Below are 27721 nucleotides of genomic sequence, written 5' to 3'. Positions count from 1 at the left end.
TGTCTTGGGAGTTTCTTCTCATCTGTGGCATTTCTATTCCAGTTTGATTCTTCGGTGCACATCATCTTAGGGCTGAATGAACTCTCGTTATTCTTGAATTTGTCACCAATGCTCTTTATATTTCCAGTCACATTTGAAAGTTTCTTGCCAAGGAAAACACACACAGCATGATATCTGTAGCACATATTTTGGTATTTCATACCTGGTGGGAGTTATAAAGGTATTCATGTTCAAAATTCACAGCTCTGTTGTGATGTACTGTCATTTATAGTTTCACCCCCCCCCCCCCCTGGGGCCACAAACCTGTGTGTTGTGATGATGAAGAAACCTGATAATCAATGAGGGCAACTTTGCTAATTAGCTGAGGTTTGCAAGTCAGGCAGTATGTTACTGTGACGGACTTGCTGAAGAAAGGATGGGAAAGAAGGGACACACAATTTTCTGCTTTACACTTCTACAAGCACTTTTTTGATGATTTTCTTTTTTTTTGTTATTAAAAATGTTTGATTTATAGCAAAAGAAAAATACACAGTTGGTCCACATGATAACCAGACTATACAAAGAAGATGTACACTAGTTAAATCCGAATAAAATAAATGAAATAATTTGCAGAGTATTTTAAACAGAATGTAAAACATTTCAAGTACACTAATTAGATATAACATAAAATCCATGTTTAATTTAAGGCGGGTCTATGATAATTGGACGGAAACCTTTCATATGTTGGTTTTCCATTTGTGAATTTTTCTTAAACTTCAGCTAAAGTTACAACTTCAACTAGATAGCAAGATGTCTTGTCTCCACACCTATTATATATGTTGCCAAGTAACAGTTTGCCATTATATTTTAACACTTATCTGTACTTGTCACGTTTCTGAAAGTACTTTTTTGCAGATTCTGTAGCACAAATGTAGGAAACAAATATGTACAAGCAACTGCAAACCAGCTACTGACACTTTTACTGTGGATTCTAAAACATAACAGTATTTCTTACTTTGTTTGTGGAACTGTGATTTCATAGAAGTGGCTTTATCAGATTAGTCTTAACTGCTGTGCCCTTGCAGCGCATTATGGGCAAAAAAGTAATTTTCCAAGAAAACAAGATCAGGATGGCTGCTCCCATTAGGACGTACAATATACTTAAAGAAGATTTGAACATATTAATAGGTGGTTTTATTCAGCTGGTTGGTTTGGCTTGTGTAGGAGTTCATGATTTATTTATTTTTTTTAGCTTCTACCCAAGGGTCTTTTAACTTTAATACTTTACATGTTTTCAGTTCTCAAAAAATATATTTCGTAGGGAGATAAGCCAACAGATTAGCAGAAGAGTATCTTAAAGTAGCAACAGAAGCTACAGCACTCCCAATCTCCATACCTATCAATAGATCCATAAAAGAAAACCATGTCCCAAACATCTGGAAAATATCATACATCATACCCCTGCATAAAGGCAGAATTCCCCTGACCTAACCAACCACAGTCCAGTAGCCACCCTCCCACCCCTATTCAAAATGTTAGAAAATGTATCCACACCCAGTCGCTCAAATACCTCCGCAACCATAACATATGCTTCTTGACTCAGCATGGCTTTCTACCTAATCATTGTGCCACTACTGCCTTTTTAAACTTTACAAATACAGTCCATCAACTGCAAAACAACAGTAATGTAGTCTCAACAGTTTTCCTAAAAGTGTTCGATACTGTCTCATACCAGGAGTTCCTTGAGGAACTTGCCTGTCGAGGCTTCAGTACCCTATTACTAACCTGGTTCTATAGTTACTTATCCAATAGAAAGCAAACTGTGAAATGGCAACAAGACTATTCTAATTTCCTCACAGTCTGTGTCCCTCAGGGATCAATTTTAGGACATCTACTTTTCAATATCGTTATCAATAATGTACACTTCGCCACTAAACAAGCTACCCTGTGCAATATGCAGATAATGTTACTGTCATCTTTTCTGCCCAAACACTATAACCTCCCTACAAGGAAACGCCCAAAAGACCTTTGGAACCATAGAATCATGGTTAGAGAGCTCAGACTTGCTCTTAAATGCTAAAAGAAACCCACAACTGATGCTTTCCACCCCTACAAATTGCTCAAATCAAAAATAAAAACAGAGTATGTCACACAGGCTAAACTCATTGGGGTAATGCTCGATGATAATCTCAGTCACAACCAACACCTACTCCTAACTATGAAAAAAAATGGAAATAGGATCCATCTACAGGGCTAGAACATTCCTCTACAATAATTAACTCCAGAAAAATGTAGCACAAACATACTTACTTCCATCCCTACTCTATGCCTCGCCCATCCTTTCAAATCTTAACTTAATCCTTAATCATCAAAAATAAACTTGAGACAACCTATAACAAAATTGCAAAATTTGCTACAGATAATCCTCCTCAAAAATAGCATAGGCACTAAAAGCCTTAACTGACTGACTAGAACTTAAAAACCTACTCAACTTCTATCAACTTATTACAGCCCATAAATTAATAAACTCCCCATAAAAATCCTGAGCTCTAAAAAGAATACTGGAACCCTATACCACTAATTGAGCCCTACGATCCAACAAGAAAGCTTTTCTGTCCATCACAAAATCAAATAATGCAGGAGACTCACTGGTCTAACCAGAGAGCAACAACCTGGAGCCAACCCCCCCCCCCCCCCATAAGACAGGTAGATGCACTGCATGGTTTCAAAACTTCACCAAAGAAATCCCTGATAAATAACTGGTTGTGCTCATACACTACCCCAGTCTAAAACTCCCCACCCTGTACTTAACCTAAACTCCACCATCAAAGTTACACTCCATTTACTTAACCTTTCTGTACCATAATCTTATACATATAACTTTATACATCTATCATTAGGAAATCTCACTTTCATATTATCCCACAACTGTCATTTGCACAATTCTTCTACCCTCTACCTGGTTTCTCTTCTACAAAACTTCCATTTTCAATGCAACTGCCACTACCTCTATTTTCTTTAATACAGGTCTATACAAGCTCTCTCCCTCAGTCCACATAATGTTTCCTATAACTATGTGTCCTCAAGTTCTACCTCCTGCTAAATCCCTTGCTGTCTTTGCTACCTTTCCCTTTACTTCTAGCTGATAGACAATGGATATATTATATAATGTGCTTATGTGTGTAATTTCTCTGTAACCAACTCCATCCATCCATCCATAACCCCTTTTTCCCATTATTGAACAGGGGTGGGGTGTCACTTCAACAGTAACAATCTAGAGTCAAAGTTTGCACTGCCGGGTGGGTACGGCTGCCACGGTAGATGTTCATCGTGTTTCACTGTTGCAGTCATTACACTTGGGGTTATCCTGCTGGCAGGCTACCCGCAGTCGGCCTGAATTCCAAAGTCCTGGTCCGGCGTCGGTTGCGGTCGCGTCTTCCCTGACGTCAGTGCGCCAGGGGTATAAAAGATGCAGCCGACGCCATTTTCTTCAGTCTTTCTTGCCGCGCGGTGCCCGAAGCAAAAGCAGTTTACAAGTGCCGGTCGGCCGACTTCTGAGATTTTCGAAATCAAATTTCAAATCCGAAGTCTTCAATAAAGCTAAGTACCCCGTTGGGGAAACTTTTTTCTATTTCCAGATCGATGTCAGAAAAAGTTAACAATTGTATTTCTTGTGGGAAGCAAATACCTCATAAGGATTTTCATTCTTACTGTATTCCTTGCCTTGGCCCTGACCACGACGTTGCTAGCTGTTGGTTTTGTGCTAGATTTAACCAACGCACTATTAAGCATCGGTAAGATTTTGCCTTTCATTACTTTGGCCGAAGGTTTAATTATATAATGCCATCGGAACAGCCGATGACCGGAGTTTATAAAAAGCGCAAGGAAAATGACAGGCATCTGAGGTCCAAAACCGACGAGGCCTCCGCTAGGCCATTCACCGGTTCGTCGGTTCTCAGTGAGGCGCTTTCGCAGCCCCTGACGCCCGCTACCTCAGAGCCACAGGCTGCTGCCAACTCCCACATGGAGACAGCTAGGCCACTGGATACTCAAGGTATTGGACACTCGGAAACTATTCCCTCAGATGGGTCCAGAGCCGCTGAGCAGGCATCGGCTTCTGAGGGTGTTTTCAGACCTACACAGTTGTATGTTAAGCCAACCTCAGCTTCCAAGGCAAAGACTAAGACAGCTTTAAAGACAAAGAAACAAGTACAGCATTCTCTTGGACAGACTTCCATGCCTAAGAAACAGATGCTTAAAATGGCCGAAGACTAAATTACTTTGATTAGGGGTTCCCATCCCCCTCCTGATAAGAGGCCTAGGCAAGACACCGAATATGATTACTCTGATCAGGTTTCCATTTCCTCTGACTCCTGTTCAGAACAGGGATACTCTGCCTCCCTATGAGGATTCTGATGCTGAAGAATCTATTCCTTCAGCTTCTCCTCCTGAGGATTATTCTTTTGGGGAAACCCTGCATACCATAAGGGAGCATTTCCATTGGGAGAGCCAAGATTACTCAGAATCAAAGAAAAGGCTCAGAGACTTTCTTCTACTACCCCAGCATAGACCTCTTGCTATTCCACCTGTTCTAGACATTGTAGATGATGTATTCTCAGAGTCCGGCCTGTCTCCTGTCTCTTTGCCTCCTGCACCTGTTAAGCCAGACAGATACTACAGGGTTCCAGACTCTTATAAATTTCTTTATAAAAACCCTGCTGCTGACCCAGAAACAATATCTCAGGGTCCCAAAGGGGTCAAGGCCTCTACTGCTAAAAACCCTGTTCCCTAGGATAGGGATTCTAGGTCACTGGACAGATGGGGGAAAAAAGTTTACACTTCTGCTACCTTGGCTGTAAGGGCTTTAAATTGTCAGTTTCATATGCTTAAATATCAACAATACTTAATGTCACTGCTAAAATAGAAAATGTTGTCAAATTCTGAATGTTCTGAAAACAAGGAAATGCAGGATTTATTGCATGCAGCTGAACAAGTGGGAAAGCATACTTTGCAATGTGGTTTTGATTCACTGGAGGCCTCTTGTAGGGCCGCTGTTACAGGTTCTGTTATTAGAAGGCATGCTTGGTTAAAGGAACAGAATCTGCCTGATCATGTTAAAGCAAAATTATCGGATGCTCCATTACAGCATGATACTTTGTTTGGGGTTAAGGCAGAAGAGGTGCTGAAGAAAATGGAGGATAAAGCGAAATCTATGCAGACAGTAAAGGATTTTTTACAGGTACAACCTCCCAAATTTAGCAGGAACTGGCCTTCTAAGAATTGGTCCTTTCCATTGTCAGACAGGCCACAAAGAGGCAGATACAGACGCCCTAGAGGCAGGCAACAACCCCAGGGCTCATACAGGCCCAAACAATGGGGTGCTACTACCTCCAAAAGCGGAGAAGAAAAATCACAGCCATATAGTAAAAAGTCCCAATGACTTTCTTTTGCCAATGCCAAGCACTTATCTTTTGGCAGCACCCTTAGGGGGAAAGATAGCACTTTTTTCACAAAATTGGCACATGATCACCCAGGACAAATGGGTCTTAAACATAGTCTCTCAGGGTTACAGGTTCCACTTTCACACCCTTCCAAAGGCAAAAGGTATGCCAGGCCTGCCACACAATTAATGGGCAGAGGCACAAAAACAAGTTTCATCTCACATGGACATGAGGGCTATTCAGCCAGTACCACAGCAAGAGCAGGGACAAGGATTTTACTCAAGACTTTTCTTAGTACCCAGAAAGGACAACGCTTGGGAGACCAATTCTGGACCTGTCTATTCTAAACACTTTTTTGGACGTTCCAAAATTCAAAATGTTGACTCTGCAGCACCTTCGGCCCATGCTGGGCAAGAAGGCTTGGCTTGTAATGTTGGACCTCAAAGAGGCATACCTGCATGTCCCAATCAGACAATCTTGCAGAAGATACCTCAGATTCATAGCTGGCTCAATGCACTACCAATTCTCTGCACTGCCCTTTGGCTTATCTACTGTGCCCAGGGTCTTCACAAAATGCCTGGCAACAGTAATTGCATTTTGCAGACAAAGAGGAATTCAAATATATCCCTATTTGGACGACTGCCTTATTCAAGCAGAGAACAAAGACATTCTACTAAAGCATCTGGCGTTTGTAAAAAATATTACTAATTTGCCTAGGGTACACAGTAAACGAAAAGAAATCAAAACTAGTGCCCTCTCAAGAGATGATATTCCTAGGTGCAAGCTTAAATACAACTGCCCAGATGGCTTATCTCACGCCAGACAAACGAAGGCAACCGACTTCATACTTCAAAAGCATGGCAACAAAGACCCAGTTATCTGCAAGAAAAATTCTGCAGGCTTTGGGCTTCATGGCATCCTGCATTCTGCTAATTCCATATGCAAGACTGCATACAAGGAAGCTACAATGGTACCTGAAAAGTGTTTGGACTCAACATTGCCACAGCCTGGAAACATTAATTACTCTCATTCCCTGCCTGCAGCAGTAGTTTCGATGGTGGGCACAGGCCTGTCACCACAACAAGGGACAGCCATTCACCTTACCCACAGCCAGGCAGACACTAACAACAGATGCATCAGATTATGCCTGGGGGGCCCACATGGCAGGAAAATTCAGGGCACATGGCCCGCAAGCCAAATGCATCTTCATATCAATCAAAAAGAGATGTTAGCTGTACAGAATGCCCTGACAGCCTTCAAGGATTTACTCCATCCAGAACATCCGCTGATAAAAGCGGACAATACTACAGTCATGTGGTACATAAACAAGCAAGGAGGCACACATTCCTACCCCCTCTGCAGACAAGCCATAACGTTGTGGAACACAGCATTGACTTATCAAGTGCACCTGCAAGCACAATTCCTGCCAGGAAAAACAAATACTCTGGCAGACGAATTAAGCAGAAACCTCATGGACCCTCACGAGTGTAAACTAGATCCACAATTCTTCAGCATGATAACAAGGAAATGGGGATGCCCAGACACAGATCTATTTACCTCCCCTCACAACTGCCAACTACAGAGATTCTGCACAAGGACTTATTACAAACAAGCATGGAAAGTGGATGCTCTATCATTCAGCTGGAAAACCCTTACAGTTTATGCCTTTCCTCCTCTGCCTCTCCTCCCCAAGGTATTCCTAAAAGTCAGACAAAAGAAGCCAAAAATGATACTGATTGCCCCAGACTGGCCACGCCAGCACTGGTATCCAATCCTAAAGAACTTGTCTCCAGGCCCAGCCTGGACGTTACCTCAAATTCCTCATCTACTGACCCAACAAAACAACCAGATCCTGCACAGCCAACTCAGAACACTAAATCTGGCTGCATGGCGGATATTATAACCACTCAGGACACACCTCTTTCTAAAGCAGTTACGGATGTTATTTTGGAGGCCAGGAGGCCCAGCACCAGAAAATCTTATGCAGAAAAATGGAAGAGATTCTGTGCTTGGAACCAGGCACAAGGAATTGACACACTTGTACCAAATATTCCTCAGATTTTACAATACCTAACTGAGATGCTGGACAAAGGCCTATCCTTTTCCTCAATTAAGACCCACGCCTCTGCCATTTCAGCTCATTACAATACGGATCCACCTATTTTTTCGCATCCACTGCTGAGGCAGTACCTCTGAGAGGCCAAAAACATAAGACCTCCAAGGAGAGCACCAGTACCTACATGGGACCTCAATTTTGTCTTGGAAAAGCTCACACTGCCTCCTTTTGAGCCAGCCAATACAGCCGACATAAAGATCTTATCATGGAAAACAGCTCTGCTCCTAGCAATAACTTCAGCAAGAAGAGTCTCAGAGTTACAGGCATTAATGGCTGTGGAACCTTTTATTATTTTCCATCCGGACAGGGTTTCTCTAAGGACAAACCCAACATTTATGCCTAAGGTAGTGTCCAGTGTAGCTCTAAACCAAACTATTCATTTGCCTACCTTCTATCCAAACCCACAGAATAAAGGAGAGAGACTTCTGCATTCTTTGGACATTCACAGACAGCTACGCTTCTACTTTGGATAAAACTAAAGCTTTCAGAAAAACTGAGCAACTTTTAGTGGCATATGCTGCAGGATCACAGGGAAAGGCTATTTCGAAGCAGACTATTTCAAAATGAATAGGCCACTGCATTCGTTTCTGCTATTCACAACATGGCAAATCACTGCTCAAAGGCATTAGGCCACTTCCACCAGAGCAGCAGCCTTCCTCAGAGGAGTACCAACCAAGAATATTTTGGAGGCTGCAACTTGGACTTAGTGCACACTTTTACAAGGCACTACCACTTACCTCTTTACTCTAAATCCAGAGCAGGCTTTGCCACTGCAGTTCTGTAGGGCCTCATAGCCACTCCTAATTCTATTTAGGCCCAGCCACCCAACCTCAGCTTTGGGATTCAACCAAGTGTAATGACTGCAACAGTGAAACACAATGAACATAGTACAGTTGTGTACCTGCCATAAATGTAGATGTTCGAGTGTGTTCACTGTTGCAGTCCAGGTTACCCTCCCACCATCCCCCTTTCATTGCTGGGACTTATCTGTACTTCTCTATTCTATACAACCTATGTGGTGTATTTGCATGTAGATGAAGGTAATGTTTATGTTAGTGCATGCATTTTTATAAGCAGAATTTTTAGCCTACCCTTTTGGGGGCACCTGACATCTGGGGCAAGAAAAACTGAAGAAAATGGCGTCGGCTGCATCTTTTATACCCCTGGCGCACTGACGTCAGGGAAGAGGCGACCCCAACCGATGCCGGACCAGGACTTTGGAATTCAGGCCGACTGCGGGTAGCCTGCCAGCAGGATAACCCCAAGTGTAATGACTGCAACAGTGAATACACTCGAGCATCTACATTTATGGTAGGTACACAACTGTACTTTCTTCCACACCAGACATTCGCTCACATACACTCACACCTATGGCCAAATTAGCGAGTCCAGCCCATGTAATGCATGTCTTTAGAATGTGGGAGGAAACCATAGCACCCAGAGAAAACTCACGAGAACACATGGAGAACATGTAGGTTCCGTACAGAAAGCACCCCCAGCTAAGAATCGAACTGGGGAACCTCTCTGTAACCAACTACCACATAAAAAATGTATTTCCTTAAATTTCTAGGCTACTGTATGTTATGCAGTGTGTTCTAGATGTACTTTTATTTATTTTTATTTATTTATTTATTTAAATTTTTTTTTGACCGGGAGTGTCCGACTGGACGTGGGTCCATTTTCAGTGGAGGCCCGGGGAGAAAAGCTCCACAGTAAAATAAACAGACAGTAGTTACATTGGATTACATAGCGATTAACAATTTAACATAGAAATTACTTACAACATATTTACAGATGAAGAACATAGTACATCAGTAGACAACTAGAATCTTTATCTGTGAAGTACATAACAGGCTTTAACAAATGTAACAATGAGAAGTTCCTGCTGTATAATAAGTACTAGGCTTATGAGCATCTGAGCTTGCTATCATCAAGGTAGTTAGTGGAGGTGAAAGAAAGGTAGTAGTTGGATGGGGTGGATGATATTAGAGTGGGAGTTGCAAGGGCATAGCCAGCATGTTTTTAGGTGCGCTTTTAATAAAGTTTTGAAATTGGTGCATGATGGTGGAGGTAATTGTGGGTGGGAGTGAGTTCCATAATTTGGCTATGGCGCAAGAGAATAGTGCTTCACCAGCAGAGTTATTGGCTTTAGTGATCTGCAAGTGATTTTTGTTGCTGGATCTTAGTGGTCTGGTGGTGCGATAGGGTTGGAGTAGATTCTGGAGGGATGGGACATTTAGTGGATGGTTTACTAGTTTGTGGGTGAGTGAGAGTTGATACCACTGAAGGAGGTGAGGGAGTTCAAGCCAGCCCAGTTCAGCAAGTGAGAGACAGTGGTGACTACGGTAGGATGCCCCTGTGGCGAATTTGGCGATTTTGTTGTAGCAGGTCTCTAGCTTGTTTAGATCACATTGCCTATATATGGTATATACTGGAGAGGCATAAAGTAGGGTGGAGATAAGGTGGGAATTTGCTATTGAAATCTTTGCTGCTTTGGTGAGAAATTGTTTACTTCTGTATAATGCTCCTAGTTTTTTGTGGACTTTTTTGATGGTCATGGACTTGTGAATGTCAAATTTTAGTTTATTGTCTATTTCCACTCCTAGCAATTTGGTGTGTTCAGTTGGGTATATAGTGGTGTTGTCTTTTGCTGTGATGTTAAAGTGAGAGTTGTTTTGAGTATGTTTGGTGGGTTGGAAGATGAGTAGTTTAGTTTTGTTTGGGTTGAGTATTAATTGGGCATCGGATAACCATGTTTCAACAGAGGAAAAGGCTTCCTGTGTGACTTTTTGCAGTTTGGGTAGGGACTGGGCTGAGCAGATGATGGTCGAGTCATCTGCGTATTGGATGAGTGTGCCATGTTTGGTGGCAGAGGCTAAATTATTGGTGTAAACAGAGAAAGTAGGGGTCCAAGGATGGATCCTTGGGGAACCCCTATGGAGACAGGTAGTTGGGGAGATATGTCATTCTGCCATACAACGGATTGTTGGCGGTCAGACAGGTAACTCTGAAACCAGTTGGTGACTGATTGTGAGAAGGATAGGTTATTGAGGACAGAGATAAGTTGTTTGTGTGGGACCATGTCAAATGCTTTAGATAGGTCTAGGAAAGTAGCAGAGGAGAGATAGCCATTGTTTTTATGCTGAAGGATAGTGTTAGTAAAGGAGAGTAAGGCAGTGGTGGTGCTATGGTTTGGTCGGAAACCATGCTGAGTACTGGAAAGGAGGTTGTTAGTAAGGAAGTAGTGTGAGACCTGAGAGTGTATGCATCTCTCTAGTATTTTGGAGAGTGGAGAGAGAATAGCTATGGGGCGGTAATTGGTTAGTTCTGCAGAGGGTCCGGCTTTGTGGAGGGGAGTTATATGTGAGACTTTCCACAATGTGGGAACGTAACTTTCTGACAGAGATCGGTTAATCAAGATGGATATTGGGTAGGCCAGAGCATCAGCTGCGATTTGTAGGTATTCACTTGGGAGGTTGTCTGCTGCTAATTTGGTGGGTTTAAGTATTAAATATATGTGTTTTCATGTAAACTCAACGTATTTTACAAAATGTCATTTTTTCTTTAAATGTACTTGCTTTTCTCCCTGGGGCATCTGCTTAAAATGGAATAAATTACAGTTGGAACTGTGGTAAACAAAGAGAAATAAATACTAAATAATTCTGAGCCACAAGACAGGCAATTCTTTGGCTGAACTTTGCATGCCAAGATTTCTGATACACAATGGCAGTTCTGTGAGCACAGGCACTCTTCTGACATAGCTGCCCTTTGCATCTGCAATAAATATGATAAATTAGGTTGCTTATTTAAAATTGTTATAATGTGGCTCATCTGACCATACTCTGGTCTTTTCTTATGGCTTGCACACATCCTGAAAGCACTGTAGTGTCAGCTTGTCAGTGACGACTGCACACTGAAGGACTAGTGTTGAGCTCGTTTGTGGTTTGGTGAAGGAGGCTGAAACTACTCCTTTATTATTCATGAGAGCTTCACTGGGAGCCCTTTTTCTGAATCATGATTTGTGGTTAAAGGTAAGCCAGACAACCTGGGGAAACATAGAACTGAGCATTTTAGTGAACATTTTGAATTTCACACAAGAAGCCATATGAAGACAGTAACTACATGCAAATGCTTCAGTACCACTTCTGAAAAAAGACTGCCTTATTTCATTCCTATTACTTAATAGTTTTAAACACCTGTCATGTTTTTAATAATTTTGTTGATTATATATATAACTGTAGTTTATCATTTATTGTATGTCAGCTGTTTTGTTTCCTGGTTTATGGGTTTAAAAAAACAAACAAAAAAGGTTCCTTGGATCGGCGTACTTGTAACCATTTAACAAATTCATCCATCCATCCATCAACAACCCCTTTTTCCCATTTTTGCACTTGGTGTCAGGGTGTCACTTCAACAGTGACAATCTTCTAGAGCCAGGGTTTATATCACCAGGTGGCATACCATACACATTCATAAGGATTAGTTGGCTTACCTGGGTTCTGTTCTTAGCCCAAGTGATTGACTTAATTTTCCATTACTGACACTGCAGTGTATCATTAGTGAATGCTGCACTACTGAGTATGTCATACTTTGGATGAGACCTTAAACAAGGGTCCCATTTTCCTCACTTGGTTGCAGCTTAGGTGGATGTAAAATATCCCATGGTATTTATCAAAAACAGTAAGGGAAGTTCCTTAGTGCCCTTGCAATATTTCCTTTAATTGGTATGAGTATCACCTTGGGAGTCCTCTGAAAAGAGGCTGCTGGCCTAATGGGATATTACCTTGGGTGTCCTCTGAAAAGAGGCTGCTGGCCTAATGGGAATAACCTAGTCAACAAAGGGTGAATAAATAAATACATTTTAGAATTGGAGATTGGTGGGTAGGTCTACTGCCATGACAGAACTATGCAATGGTTGAAATGAAAAGGCCATATGTGCACGAAAACATTATGGCTGGATGGAGGATGCGTATTAAGTTCCAGGATGTGTGTAGAAAGTGTCAGTTTTCATGCAGCCCCTACAGACTAACCACTAGGTAGTGGCAGCTGTAACGTTTTGTCCATCTGTCAAGCGGAAGACCTTAGCTGCTGGGGTTCCTATTACATGATCGCAGACACATTCTGTCAAATGCGTCTTGATCGAACCTAAAAGAACAAAAAGGCAAAATAGCAAAGTGGCTTTTAAGCAAATTCTTTCCCTGGGAAAGAATTTGCTTGACCGCATCCGTTACTTTGCCATTTTCGGCACTGTAGTGCGATCTCGGAGTTGTTATATTTAGGTAAGGGGGGTGCGGGGGCACAGCCCCCCACTTTGTGGGTCTAATTAACATTGTTGTAACCTGACAATATCGAGTCTGATATTGTCGGCATGACAATATCGAAAGTGAAGAACATTGTGCAAGTAAACGGAAATCTCCTTAAGGGGAAATTTCCATTTACCTCAATGTAGTGCCGTCTCAGAGTTGGTATATTTAAGTAGGGGGGTTGTGGGGGGGGGGGCGCAGTTGGGCTTGCCCCCCTGCCTACGCCATTTAGTTTTTTTTTTAATTTGTTTTTTTTTTATGTTATTCGATGTTTTACTTAATCAATCAATAAAGTTCTACCTTTATTGATTCGATTAAGTAAACTTTCGATAACGTGATATAGACGCCTTTATGTAATGTTTTAAACTTTTTTTTTTTAATTTGGAACAGCGATTTTTTTCTCTTGGAAAAAAATCGCTGTTCTGAGGTTTCGACATTGTAAGCTTTTGCTTACATGGGGTCGATTAATCATCGTTCGCTTTTGTAAGCATGCGATGATGTAATATAGACCCAGGTGCTGTATCACTACTCAGTAATCCTGATCAGCCATTACACAAGTATGAAAAAGCTGGCCTGCTGCCACAGAGGACTGCCTGTCTGCCTTGCCAGTGTCTCAGGTTTCAGAATAGCTCTGATTAACAAATCAGCTAAGGTAGTAAGGGTCAAGTGATGCAGAATGTTAAGGCTTCTTTGTATCTAATATTTTTTACAGACGCAATATATAAAAGTAAGGTTATTGTTTCATGAAATCCACTACTCTTGCTGTATTAAAACATAACTTGTTTAGTTAGCAACTAACGTCCCTGGCACTGCAGCTCACATAGTCTTCTAGGGGGACAAAGACTTTTAAAACAGCATTTCAAATAGTTAACTTGCATGTAGTACATCATCACAGTATTATTTTAGCTCTTGTTTCATAATTGCTGTTCATAACCATTAAATTACTCTCATCTCTTAATGTAATATAATACATCACATGAATATTCTAGTTCCAATAGATTTTTATTAATTGCTCCTTTGCATCTGATAGTGCTGTTCTGAGCTGGGGACAGTGAGAGGCTTCCTTTTGCTAGGTGTGGCGTGGGGGAGGTGATTGTATATATAGCTGTATGAATATGGCAGCTTATCAAATGCCTTTTGGGAGGTATAGCAGTCAGTTTAATTGGCCAGGGTACTGCAGATGATTTTCCTCCTTTGGAAACTCAACTAGGCCAAAGAATATATTCCATCTCACTGCATTGCTCAAACCCTCTTTGCCCACCATATCAGCAGGCCTGGTTTAGACTGCAAGATAGTCAGTGTGCTGTGTGGTTCTTCTGCAAGGTCAGGGGCTGTATTTATTTTTGGGTAGCAGAGGACTGAAATAGTTTGACTTCCTACAACTCGTTAAGTGGAAAGTAAAAGACGCAGTATAAAAACTGTAATTACAGTCTTAGTATGTGTTTTATATATTTATCTTTGATTCCTTTTCTCTATTTTGCCTTGCCAGGAAGGTATTTCTGAAACCAGCTCCAGCACGGACATCATAGCTGTTGCTCATCTCCCAGACTCCTCTTCTGTAGCTCAGTCAACAATAGTGTCTAGTGTTTCAACCGTAACACAGTCTATTTTGGTATCGGAGTCCCCACAGGTTCTGGTCCATTCCAGTATGATTTCTGATGGCACCATGATTGTCTCGGACTCTACAGCATCTACCTCTTCTGACCTAGGCTCTGCTATCGATAAAATAATCGAGTCTACTATTGGACCTGATGTCATGCAGAGTAAGGGCCTGCCTTTTTTATTTCAGTAGCAAAAAATCTGTCTTGTGTCTTCCAGTAAATAATTTGTATTATATACAAATCTTTTGCAACCATGACTTGTATAGTGTTTTGTAAGATGTAGATTTCAATAGAACATTGATTTCATTTCTGTTATGAATTTCATTTATTTTGCACTGTTGCCAGTCAAGACTTGGTTGCACCATGTATATGTTAAAAACTCCCAGGCTGACATGAATATGTCATATATTAAGCTTTGGTCCAAGAGTGAGTTACCAGAACAATTTGCAGAACTCAGAAGTAATGGCAATGTTGTAGCTATGCTCTTTTTAATAATCATCTTTACTATATCTCAACTAAACCATTGACACTTTTATATTAATGCAACTTTTTAATGTATGTTTTTTTTTTCACTATTAGCATTCACTCCAGCTTTTTACATTGTTCAGTTCCATCCTTTCAATAAACCTCACTCGTCTTGACCATTATTGTTCATGTATTGCTCCTAAAAGATTCTATGTAATTTGCTTTTTTCTTTTTCTAAGGATGCCATCTTCAGTTATTTTATCTCCTGTACAATATTCAGTCTTTCAATTACAATTGTTATTTTAGATTTTGATTCCCGTTTTCTAATAACTGATTTTTTGACAGCCGGTATCATTAAACAGCTTAGTAAGGCATTACTATGTCAGGGTAATTTAGAGCCTATGTTCCAGCTCAGAAGAACTGTTTTTCTTAGTTATAATGATTTGCTCCCCAAAATTTCTGACAAAACACTGTAGGGAATTTTAAAAAACTGTGAACGCCTTACATTCCCAGAACACACTTTCCCAATTACACCTCTTTTTCCCATCTCTCTCACTCACTCAGTTCCATTCTTGCTATTCAGCACATCAGGCAACAAGCACTCTCCAGCACTCATTTCTGTAGCGGTTATGGTTTTACAGGGACTGGTTGCTAGCCCGGCGCCCAACCCTCCTTATTGGAGGGTGACCACACATTCATACACACACTCATGCCTAGGGCTATTTAGAGTGTCCAATCCACCTACTGCATGTCTTTGGAATTTGGGAAGAAACCTGAGCACCAGGAGGGAAACCCACATGAACACAGGGAGTATTATATGCAGATTCTGCAAAGAAGGCACCCCAGCTGAGAATCTAACAGGAGAATTTGTTGCTGTGAGGCGACAATGCTAACTGCTGAACCAGTGCGCCACTCTTTTTCCCATCACACTTCCATTATTTGCTGACTCTCTGAGGGTCAACTTTGAAGTCTACTTGGGTATAAAAACATCTATGCAAACACTTCCAAGCAAAAATCCTAAATCTTCTAGACTTTACTGCATATTTGGTAGCCATACAGATGCCTTCCCTTTGTACCTTGGTAAATTCCCTTTCCAGTCTGTCTTCCCAGTCTTTCTAACCTCCTTTATTTGATGCTTATAATTATTATGCAATATTTTATATGCTGTATTAATTATCCATTTTTTGACAGCTGCTTCTGTTCTAGCTCAACTAAAAACTCTGACACAGCTGTTGTAGCTTTATGTTGACCCTTTCTGAACTACTGTATTTAAAAAATCGGGTCTATATTAGATGATCAAACTTTCAAAATCCAACTGTCATGTGGTCGACACCATATGATCGAACTTTAAAAAGTTCAAACATCTAATAAAAAAATAAACTACACAAGTAACCTACCTAAACACGTCCCCTGCACCCCCCCGCTCTTTAAATATACCAACTCCGAGATCGCACTACAGTGCAGAAAAGGGAAATTTTCCCATTCCGCTCTGTACAGAGATCTCCGTTATAACTTTGAACTTTTGAAAGTTCGATCATATGGTGTCGACCATATGATAGTCAAACTTTTGAAAGTTCGATTATCTAATACAGACCCAAAAAAATCCAGTGAGTAAACCTGAACTGAAAATTTAAAGATAAAGAACAATTTTTACCATTTTGTTGTAATTATGCCTTCAACTTGTAAAGAGGGCTTTCTTATTCTAAAATGTGTAGCTTTTACTTCAGTGGACCTATATTAAGTTTAATAAACTGGTGTTTCTTTTTACTGTATACTGAGTAACTGTCCATTTACTTACTGATTCCATGTCATCCAGCTCTACCTTCTGATGATGTATATTAGAGGGCGTAGAAACAGTTCAGTAGTGGGTTGGCATGATGAGCTTCATGTTGTTCAGTGTTACAGTAACCTTCGCTATCCTGCTAATGATATAACATCCAGCCAGCTTCCAAAGTTTCAGGGCACCTGTCATGCACCCAAACTGTCAAGCAGCTGGAGCTTTGCTGCCTAAAAGACAAGTCTAGGCATAAAGCCCTTTAGAACTTTGCCATCAAAGACTACATTCCTCTGAGGCTTTTGAGGATCAATGGTCGGCTTGTGCTTTCCCTAGCTGAGCAGATAAGCTCCCTTGGGGGGGGGGACTTCCATTTTATTATTTTTTTACTGATGATTATTATTATTTTCCTCTCTGGGCAAAGTTATTTTAAAGCTAGGAGTGTTGTGTTTTAACGGATTGTCTCAAGACTGTAATGTACTTTTAAACTGAGCACTTGTTATTTTTGACAGTTTTAAAAGTAGTGTCATCTAACTGATGAACACAATTTCTCCAGAGAAGATGGTTTATTTTAAGATTGTAAGACTGCCATAGTCTTTGAAAGTGTTTTTTCCTGTTTTTTTTTTCCTGTCAAAAACATAACTTTAGTGGACTGGTAGTTTTACCTGTATTGTTGCTTGTTTTCTTCAGGTTAGAGGCAACATTTTCAGCTTGATCATGGAACAGATTGTCACTCCCATGGTCAGTCCTTATTCCAGCTACAAAAATAAAAAGTTAAGCAAATAGCCTTTGCCACCACATCAGGTTAGCAATTTGCCTCAGTCGCAGGTGGGTGACTCTGCTGTGTCCATGTGCTGCATCTCAGACCACTCGTCTTTTACTCCGGATCCCTCTGGTGTAGCACCTACAGTCACTGTAGACAGGAGAAAGCCACATTGTCTGTGGCTGTTGGGGTCCCCCCCCTTGTCCTGAGAGAGCTTACAGAGAAGGTTTACCGGTTGTGTCAGAATGCTGTACCCATCTCTGGAAAAGCAGCAACTGCCATTAGTAACATGGTTGGCCCCATTTTCCTGCCAAGAAGAAACAGAAAACCAGGCTTGTATCTCCTCCTTAAATTTCTTTGGAGAGGAGTAGTTTAGTTGGACTGGCTTAGGGTTTTTGATCCTTCTTGGAGAGTAGTTTCTGATAAAAGGAAAAGGAATGCCTCCTTTCCTGAAGAGATTCAAGATTTTGAATCTGAACAGGAAGATGCAGGGATGGATTCAGGGTTTTGTCCTCAGATTTCTGAGTCATACTCTGAGGAGAGCCCTCTTTCTGATTTTCCCTGTGGAGGTTTCTTTCTCTGAGACTATTGCTAGACTGTCCCTGTATTTTCAGTGGGAGACCACTGAGGTTTCTCAGTCCCTCAAAATACTGAATTGCTACCTAAAGTTTTTTTCCAGAGCCTACACCCATTCCTCCTGTCCTGTCTACTTTAGAAGATGTTTATCTTACTGCCTTCAATTTTCCTGATAGTCAGCCAGCTATCCCTAAAAAGACCATAAGATGTATAAAGTTCCTCAGTCTTTTAAATTTGCATGCATTATTCCCAAACCCGACCTATCAGCTATAGCCTTGGTTAACTCCTCTGCTGCTAAGCACTTAGTTAATCCCAATCCTGCTCTTTTTCTAATAAGGATGGAAAATTATTCCTAGGTATAGGAAACCAGTATATACTTCTGCAGCTTTGAATTTTAAATTGTCAGGCTCATATATTAAACGTTTATTCTGATATATCGTGAAAGCGTGAGGAATGTTTTATTTACAGTTTCTTTTTTTTTTTACTCAGAAATTTTTTGTATTTTGATTATTAGTCAGCAATAATAAATACTTTTTCAATGTAGAATCATAATAACTATGAAGTTAAACGATGTACATATTTACATACAGCCTGACATGAATAAATGAATGATAGCAAATTAAACAAAATAAAGATATTTAACTTAAGAATGATTTCTTTAAGAAGAGATGTAGAGTATCAACCAATGACAAAACCTTTCTCTCAAGGATTATTAGTTAATGGCATTGGAAACCATCTTAATTCTTTGGTTTTAACTTCTATCAACACCATCTTTTTTTAATAAGCATAGAAATTCTTCTCTTCCAGGTACTATGGTAGACTTCCACCTCTTTGTTATGCATTTCCTAGCTATAGCTAATATTGTCCATAAAACATAAAGATTAGTTATTTTTTGATAAACCTCTTCAGATATCGTCAATAAAATTAAAGCTTTGGTCAAGACAAAATTATCTGTGTAAATAGCATGTAAGAAGTTATTAATATTTTCCCAAAAGGGTTTAATTTTTTTACATTCATAAAAAAATATGAGACCAGTCAGCTTTAACAATCTGTTGATATCTCCAGCATACCCCATTACAAGAAGAATTGAATTTTGAAATTTTATCAGGAGTCAAGAAGGATCTATGTAAGAATTTCCAGGTAAATATTCTCCAATACTGAGAAATGGAGGTTAATTTTACTGAAAGTAGTATATTTGACTTATTTTCTGGGGTTAATTGAATTGAATATCCTCTAGTAATAAATTGCCAATATGTTGTTTTAGGTTTTATAGTTTGTTATTAAGTTGTATAAGTATAAAGTTCCATTCTTCATATTTTCATTATTATAAATAATTTCAAACAATCTACTTATAAACTTAGGTAAAGATGAGTATGGTGAATTATTTAATACTCTGCATAGATCCTTGGAGAATGTCAATATATTCTGAAGCATTAACCATTCATTAGAGTTTAATTCATAAGTTGACATTGTATATTGTATATCCAGAACTTTTTGATTTTTATACAATGGAGCCAACAATTTTTTTTTTCTTTTCCCAGTGCATAAATACTTCTTTATGAATTCTATCTGGAAAACTTTTTGTAATGCTGAATGGGGATTAATGTTGGAAACCAGATCTTTAATTCCATGTTCATATTTATAATCTTTCTAAAATGATCGTATAAATGATTTATTACAGATGTCTTTGTTGGTTTAGATATATTGTATTGTAGATTTATATACAATGAATACCATAGTATATTATTCGTATCTATAATAGTAATATTTTTAGTAAGTTTATTTTCATTTAATAGAATCATTGTATGTAATTTCTTCCAGTTGGATATGTAATTAGGGTTAATCCATTCTATAATAGTAATATTTTTAGTAAGTTTATTTTCATTTAATAGAATCATTGTATGTAATTTTTTCCAGTTGGATATGTAATTAGGGTTAATCCATTCAATCACAGTATTTATTAATGTAGCATTTATATATGATTCAATGTCTGGGAAAATTATTCCTCCCTGATCCCATTGTCTTATATGATGCACATAAGCAGTTCTGTTTCTTTTAGGGTACCATAAGAATCTTAGTAGTGTTAATGTTATTTTCTTAAGATAAGATCTCTCTGGAATTAACAAAATAGCTTGGACTATATATAAAATTTTAGGGAGAAGAACCATTTTAATCAATTGAAGTCTATCTTTTCAAAGACTAGAAACAGATTATTATATTTATTCACTAGAGAATCTATAATGTCAGTAATCATTTTATAATTATTTTGTATTATATCTTGTATATTATCATATAGATCTATTCCTAGGTATTTTATTTTTGTAGCTTGCATTCCTATGACACTATTCTTATCTACTTGTATGTCCTTTTTGTATTTAATAATAGATATTTAGACTTTTGATTATTACAGCAAAGACCTGAAATCTTAAAAAATTTCTCTAATAGAATATCTAGTTCATCTAAGGCCTTCTTTGAATTCAATAGAGTGAGAAGTACATCATCAGCAAAGAGCATGACCTTAGAGTTATATTGGTCGAATATATTTAGTCCTTTTATCTTTGGATTGTTTTGTATTAATATAGCCAATAGTTCAATAGCCAGTGCAAATAAAATGGGTGACATTGGGCATACCCTGTTTAGTACCTTTCATAATTTGTATAGGTTCTGAAGTAAAGGGTCCTAATTTGACATAGGCTAAATTATTTTCGTATACTTTTTTAATAAATGTGATAAAGGAAAGCGGGAATTTATAAGCATCAATAATTTTAATTGGATAGTCCCAATTTAAGGAACAAATGCTTTTTCAATATCCAGTCCTATTATCAAGGCTTCTATATTTTCTTTATTTAGATAATTTATTAAAGTCAATATTCTTTTAATGTTATCATGTGTATGTCTATTCTGAATAAATCCAGTCTGGTCATCGTTAATGATTTCATTTAATTGATTTTTTATTCTAGTTACCAGGATGGACATAAACATTTTATAATCATTATTTAGTAGTCAAATTGGCCTATATGAGCTGCAAAGGCTAGCATCCTTGTTTTCCTTTAAAATGGGTATAATTAGAGAGTATTTCCATGAAGGGGGAATAATTGCATGGGTTTAAATCTCAATTAATGTCTTATGTAGCAAGGTGATTATATTTTTGGGAAATAATTTGTAAATTTCTGAAATTAAACCATCCATTCCAGGAGATTTACCAGATTTACTATCTTTAATTTTATCTGTGACTTCTTTGAGTGTAATAGGTTTTTGTAAATTTCTTTGTAAACTATCAGGTATTGATTTAATATTAGAGGTCATATTTCCTAACAAGGAATGGTCAATTGTATTATTTGTATCTTTATAATGATTACTGCAATAAGATTTGAATGCGTCTAATATATCTCCTATTTCCGAGACCTTCTTATGTCTTTTTTTGTGTAGAATATTAACAGTAGAATTGGATTTGGATTGCATTTTGACTTTAACAGATAAGTTATGTAGGTGTTTCGGAGAAGTAGCATAAGCATTTATTTTTAACCTTTCTACGGCTAAATTAGTTTTATGACTTAAAATATCAATATATCTTTTATTTAGTTCTTCTATTTCCTTCTTGTTCTCCATTGTATTAGAGTGATTTTTTGATTTATATAATGTGAGTTTCCTTTGTAATTCTTGTAGTTCAGATTCCCATTCTTTGAGTTTATTTTTATACCATCCAATCGCTCTTCCATAAATATAAGCTTTTAATGAATTCCATACCATTACTATATTTACTTCGGAAATATAGTTTGTCTAGATAGAAATTTAGTTATTTTACTAACCATTGTTTAAATTCTTTAATTTTTGTAATGTATGAAGGTATTCGAGAAAGGAATGATAGTGGTTTAAAATCTACTTGTACTTTAAGAACTAGTGAATTGCGATCTGATAAAGGGCATGTGATTATTGAAAAAAAAAGTAATTTTGGATTGAAGATCTTGTGATATAAAAAGTTTGTCTATTCTGGTTCGAGTACCAAACCTATAATCTTGATGAGAGAATGTCAAGGAGTTATTATCAATAACATTAAAGGTATCTATCAATTTTATGGACTCAGTCCATTTTTTTAGTATTTTTGCAGTAGCTGTTAAACATGGAGATTTTTTGTTGGTAGTTTGAGAAGTGTCAGTTAGACAATTAAAATCCCCCCTATTATTAGATTCCCTCTGGAAATGTTTAGGATTTGATATAGATGTTTTTTAACTGTTCCTGTCCCAATACCTGGAAACCAGTATAAGTTAGCTAATGTCCATAACCTATTATTCAACTTCAGTATGACTATAGCTATAAGCCCTTCGTTATCAATATATTTATATACTATTTCAGGGTTTAGGGAATTATTTCTCCATAAGATTATTACTCCCCTTTTCTTAGATTTAAATTTAGAGCATGCTAAGGTCCTATAATCACTTGGATTCCAACTAAAATTATCATTAATTTTGAAACGAGTTTCCTGTAAAATGATTAATTGGGGTTTATTTATCTTTAAAATATCTTAGTAAGTTAGATCATTTATTTGGATTATTTAATCCATTTATGTTTAAAGATAGTAATGTGATGTCCATGCCAAGTTATTTTAAAGAAGTATTTAAAATGTCAATACATTTTCCTGAAATCATCTCCTAAATATCCATCTATCTCTGTGTAAGATGTTAACTTTAATATAATCAAATAGAATTAAGTCAGGCTTGGTGAAAATAATTAATAACATAAAAATTAAAGAGAAAAATAACATTAAACTAAGTTGTACATTTAAAACTTGCCCACCATGGAATGAAATACATTCCTAGTCTATAAGATAGGTGCATCTGGTGAACTATCCCACTAACTTCCTTTTTATTCATTAGAGCTCCAAATATACAATCTTAAATAGTATAGGAGCCTATTAAAATATTTTATATGATTTATCATTCAGCAACAGAAGTAAATGTTTATATATATATATATATATATATATATATATATATCAATATATACACACATACCTATATATATATATATATATATATATATATATATATATATATATGTATATATATATATATATATATATATATATACACACACACACATACATACATAATTAGTAACTAATCAAATCAACATAACATCTGTAATAATGAATATTCAATTTTCTGAACTTGCTCGAAGCACAAAATTCCAAGATATACAGTAAATACTTCATTTTATCTCATTAGCTATTTAACACTTTTGTCAGACAAACTTGTAACATATAATAGCTATTACTGATGATTATCATATCCTAAATATCATATCCTAAATAAAACAGACAAAGAATATGTATATTATTCTACATATTAAAGGGACTGATCAAATAATCCATATCAAAATGTTTAACTCTTGCTCTTATTACGTCAGCTGATATTAAAGTTGTGTGTAAAGTTTTATTAGAGATGTATATGTAGATGTATTCACACAATATAACAGAACACTTTTATATACAAGAGTTTCATGTGTTTTTAATAGACTCGATACTTAGATTTAATGTTTACTTCTTCTAAAATGCTTCAGACATACTGTGTTAAGTTTTTGTACCTAAATAAATGTAAAATCATGAACAGCTGTTTGGCCCGTTTTTTTACTATAAGCAATTAGGCTTCTTACAGAATACACTTACTGGTGACCAATCACATCAACTCTCCTACGTTGCTATAGCTACATTAAATATTCAATAGCTAAATACGTACATAACTGTATACATAGCTCGTGAGATCTAGAGATTTTAAAAGCTTCTTTTTACCTTCTCGAGAGTGATTTTCCCTGCTCAAACTGTTTCCCGAGAGAAAAAAATCTATGCTTTAAAACATTAACTCATTCCCTAAAAGCTTTTATTTAAATAAGGCACGAAGAGAGCCTTACGAGAGCTTCTACACCAGACACTACACACATCTGACTCAGAAATCAACCAACAGTCGCCTTAAGCATCTGGTTCCATTTAAACAGTGAAACTAAAGCTAAAAACACAATCACCTCTCTTTCACCTCGCCAAACACGCACATCTCTCTGATTTCACAGCAATGTTTCCTCTTCAATAAAAAATACATAAAAACCTTTAGTAAACCTCGCAGACTACATTTTGCTGAATGCTAGACTCACCTGTCCAACAGTACTTCAGGGGACTTCATCCGTAGCCCACAGCATATCTTGTTAACCCAAAGGAATATAACATTTTTATTTTTTATTTTATTTTACATTTGTTGACCGGGGAGAAAAGCTCCCAGGGTAAGCAGATACAGCATTACATAATACCAGCATTACATATTACAAACAGACTATTTACAGAGATTACATAAGTAATCAAGTTAAACCAGTTCCACAGGTTACAGTTAATCCTGAGCGCAAGTCAGGATTAAATTAAATTACACAGTAAACTGGTTAGCAGATTTTTACACATTCTAGAGAGAGTTAGCCAGGCTTGATACATTGACATAGCCAGTTAAGTGACAAATGTTGTTTGAGTTTAATTTTAAATTGACCTAAAGTGGAAAGTAAGGTAATATCAGCTGGAAGAGAGTTCCAGGATCTACTTACAGAGTTTGCAAAGAGAGAATCACCGGCTGTATTATTAATTTTGCTAATCTGAATTAGTAGTTTGTTAGAGGATCGAAGTGATGTAGGATTGTTATAGGAGGTGATAATATTTTTAAGTGCAGGAATATTGTCCGGATTATAGAGGATTTTATAGGCCATAATCAGTTGGTTATACTGGATTAGGCTGGGTAGTTCAAGCCACCCAAGCTGATTTAGATTGATGCAATGATGTGTCCTAAAAGGCAGCCCAGTGGCAAACCTGGCAATGTGGTTGTAGCAAATTGAGAGTTTAAGGACAGTCTTGTTTAAATTTGAGAGTAGAGGGGATGCATACAGAAGGGTTGAAAGAAGGTGAGAGCGAGCTATGGCAATTTTAGCTGGAGGGGTTAGGAAGGCTTTTATTCTGTAAAGTGACCCTAGTTTTTTATTGATGGTTTTGATAGTTTGGTTAATATGTAGGTCAAATTTTAGATTATTGTCTATGATGACACTTAATAGTTTTGTAGAGGGGTCAGGGGAAATTATTGTGCCATCATTTGATTTTATGGTAAAGGTGAAAGTGGTAGACCTATGTGTTGGTGAAAATAACAGTATTTTAGTTTTTTTGGGATTTAGGTTCAGACTATGTTCAGAAAGCCAGTTTTCTATCGTATTAAAGGTGGTCCGAGTAGCTGACCATAACTCTACTGGTGATGTGGCTGAGCAAATCAGAGTAGAGTCATCAGCATATTGGATACAGCTGACTTTTGGGATGACAGTATAAAGGTCGTTAATGAAGATGGAGAACAGCAAGGGCCCTAGTATAGAGCCTTATGGTACTCCAAGGGTGTTAGGTAGAAGGTTAGAGAGTTTGTTCTGCCAGAGGACAGCCTGCTGTCGACCATTCAGTTAGGATTGAAACCATTGAAGGGCTCTAGTATCTAGAAAGAATGTTTGCAGGATGTGGATTAAAAGTTGGTGATCAACCATATCGAATGCCTTGGAAAGATCCAAGAAGAGGGCTGAGGATATATAACTATTGTTACGATTATGGTTTATGGTGTTGGTAAAGGCTAGGAGGGCTGAAGTAGTGCTGTGATGAGGATGAAAGCCATGCTGAGTGTCTGCCATACGGTGATTCTGGATTAGGTGGTGCATGAGTTGTCTATGAATACATTTTTCCATAATCTTTGCAAGTGGAGAGAGTATAGCTATTGGCCTATAATTGGAGAATTCAGTAGAGCTGCCTCCTTTGTGAAGTGGGATTACATAGGATATTTTCCAGATGGTGGGAACTTTAGCTTCTACTATGGTTCGATTGATTAGTATTGAGACGGAGTAAGCAATAGCATCAGCTGATTTTTGTAGGTACTCTGCAGGGAGTTGATCAGCAGAAAGTGTAGTGGGTTTTAATTTTTTGATCAATGTACGGATAAGTGAAGTGGCGGCTGGTTGGAAGCTGAACGCAAGTAGGTTTCTAGGAGTGCTACTTTCAGGACCAGGGGAGCTAGGAGGTAGTTGGCTAGCTAGGGCTTGAATTGTCTCAGTAAAGAATCAGTTAAAACTGTCAGAAAAATCTTCAGGGGTTTTATCAATAGTAGCAGCAGGGATTGGGGTTGAAGTTTGTCCAGGATGTAGTAGATTATTTAAACCTGCCCAAAACTTCTGAGGGTTATTTTGATTTACTGTCTGTAAATTACAGTAGTATTGTTTTTTGTCTTGTAAAATTGATTTTTTTGGTTTCATTCCTGGATTGCCTGTATTTAATGTGATCTTGAGGGTCTTTAGAAGAATACCATAAAGCCCATGCTTTGTTTCTAAGGGTAATTTTGAGTTTAGACTCTTTAGAAAGCCATGGCGCAGTTTTTACCTTGGTTCTCTTTGAACGAACAGGTGCATGCAAATCAAGGATCTCAAGGAATTTGTTGTTAAAGTATGCTACTGCTTCCTCTAAGGGGATGTGTTTTAGAATAGACCAATTACATGAGTTTAGTTCTTGTTGGAATTTGGCAGGGTCAAAGTTTTTATTGTTTCTAACCTTTCTGAGTAAGGGTTTTTGGGAATTAATGGTTTTGTGCTTAATTACATATGTGAGAAGGTGATCGCTTAGGCCATCAAGGAGTGTACCAGAGGTGTACAGTTGGGGGTGACTATTTATGAGTACCCAGTCAAGTATACTTTCTTTTTGGTTGGGTTTACCTATCCTGGTAGGGGGTGGATATAATTTGTGTAAATGCATGCAGATTAATATGGGTGGTTGGGGATTCTGAGGAACAGGTGCCCCAGTCTATGTTAAAGTCTCCAAGTAGTAGGGTTTCTTGGGGGTAGTGACATGATAGCCAGTGCAGGATATCTTCAAATGTAGATATATTGTTACCCGGGGGAATGTACATACAGATGATATTAATGCATTTATTTTTATTAAGTTGCAATTTGGTGGCAAGAATCTCTGAGTTATTAATCTGAGGTGGTTGTATTACATCTATGGTGACATTCAACTCAGATTTATAGAGTACAGCTACCCCACCCCCTTCCTCAAAGCACAATCCAGCCTGTGTATGTTGTACCCAGGTGGTAACACTTCATTGTCTTTAGTGTTAAGTTTTAACCAGGTTTCAGATAAACAGAGAATCTCAGGGGAGTGGACATCCAGAAGTGCATGCAATTCATGTACCTATTTATTAATGCTTCTAATATTGAGATGACAGGCTAGGAGAGAGTTAGTTGGCCTATTAATTGTAGGTTTGTAGCTTAGATTGCAAGTAGAGGGGGTATGTGTATCTGAAGTGAGTGGGCCAGGGTTGGGGTGAATATCACCACCAAGTATTTGGATCTAGAGCTAATGTGCCTGGGCTTGAGATGTTGATAGACTGAATAAGATGATGGATAGGATCTGGTACTGTAAATATGGTTGAAGGTGGAAGGATTTACAGCTTGGGTGATAGTATGGCCTTTTGGGACCTGAAATCCTGTGAGAAACTGGTTTTCATACAAGGTAAGGAGGTATGGTGCGAACAAGAGGGGTAGTAAAGAGGAGTATATCATTATCTGTGATTCAGCTAGTGAGTTAAGGAACTGTTTTACCTGGTGATGCAACACCAGAAGATAGAGTGGTGAGGTAAAGGTACTGGAAGGGGGATGGGAG

The 27721-nt window shown here is 38.1% G+C and overlaps 1 protein-coding gene across 6 annotated transcripts in view; it reads left to right on the top strand.

The window, feature by feature from the left end:
- ZNF335 (zinc finger protein 335) overlaps positions 1-27721 on the top strand; it is a 1318033-nt gene that overhangs the window by 151103 nt on the left and 1139209 nt on the right. For all 6 annotated transcript variants that reach the window (XM_044090241.1, XM_044090238.1, XM_044090239.1 and 3 more), the window contains one exon: positions 14329-14602. In XM_044090241.1, the coding sequence (XP_043946176.1) occupies positions 14329-14602 (274 nt within the window). The remainder of the gene's footprint in view (positions 1-14328; positions 14603-27721) is intronic.

The sequence above is a fragment of the Protopterus annectens genome, chromosome 12.part0 (assembly GCF_019279795.1).
Source record: "Protopterus annectens isolate FY-2018-M chromosome 12.part0, PAN1.0, whole genome shotgun sequence".
NCBI lineage: Eukaryota > Metazoa > Chordata > Ceratodontiformes > Protopteridae > Protopterus > Protopterus annectens.
The sequence above is the reverse complement of the archived record's forward strand: the minus strand, read 5'-3'. Positions and strand labels throughout refer to the sequence as shown.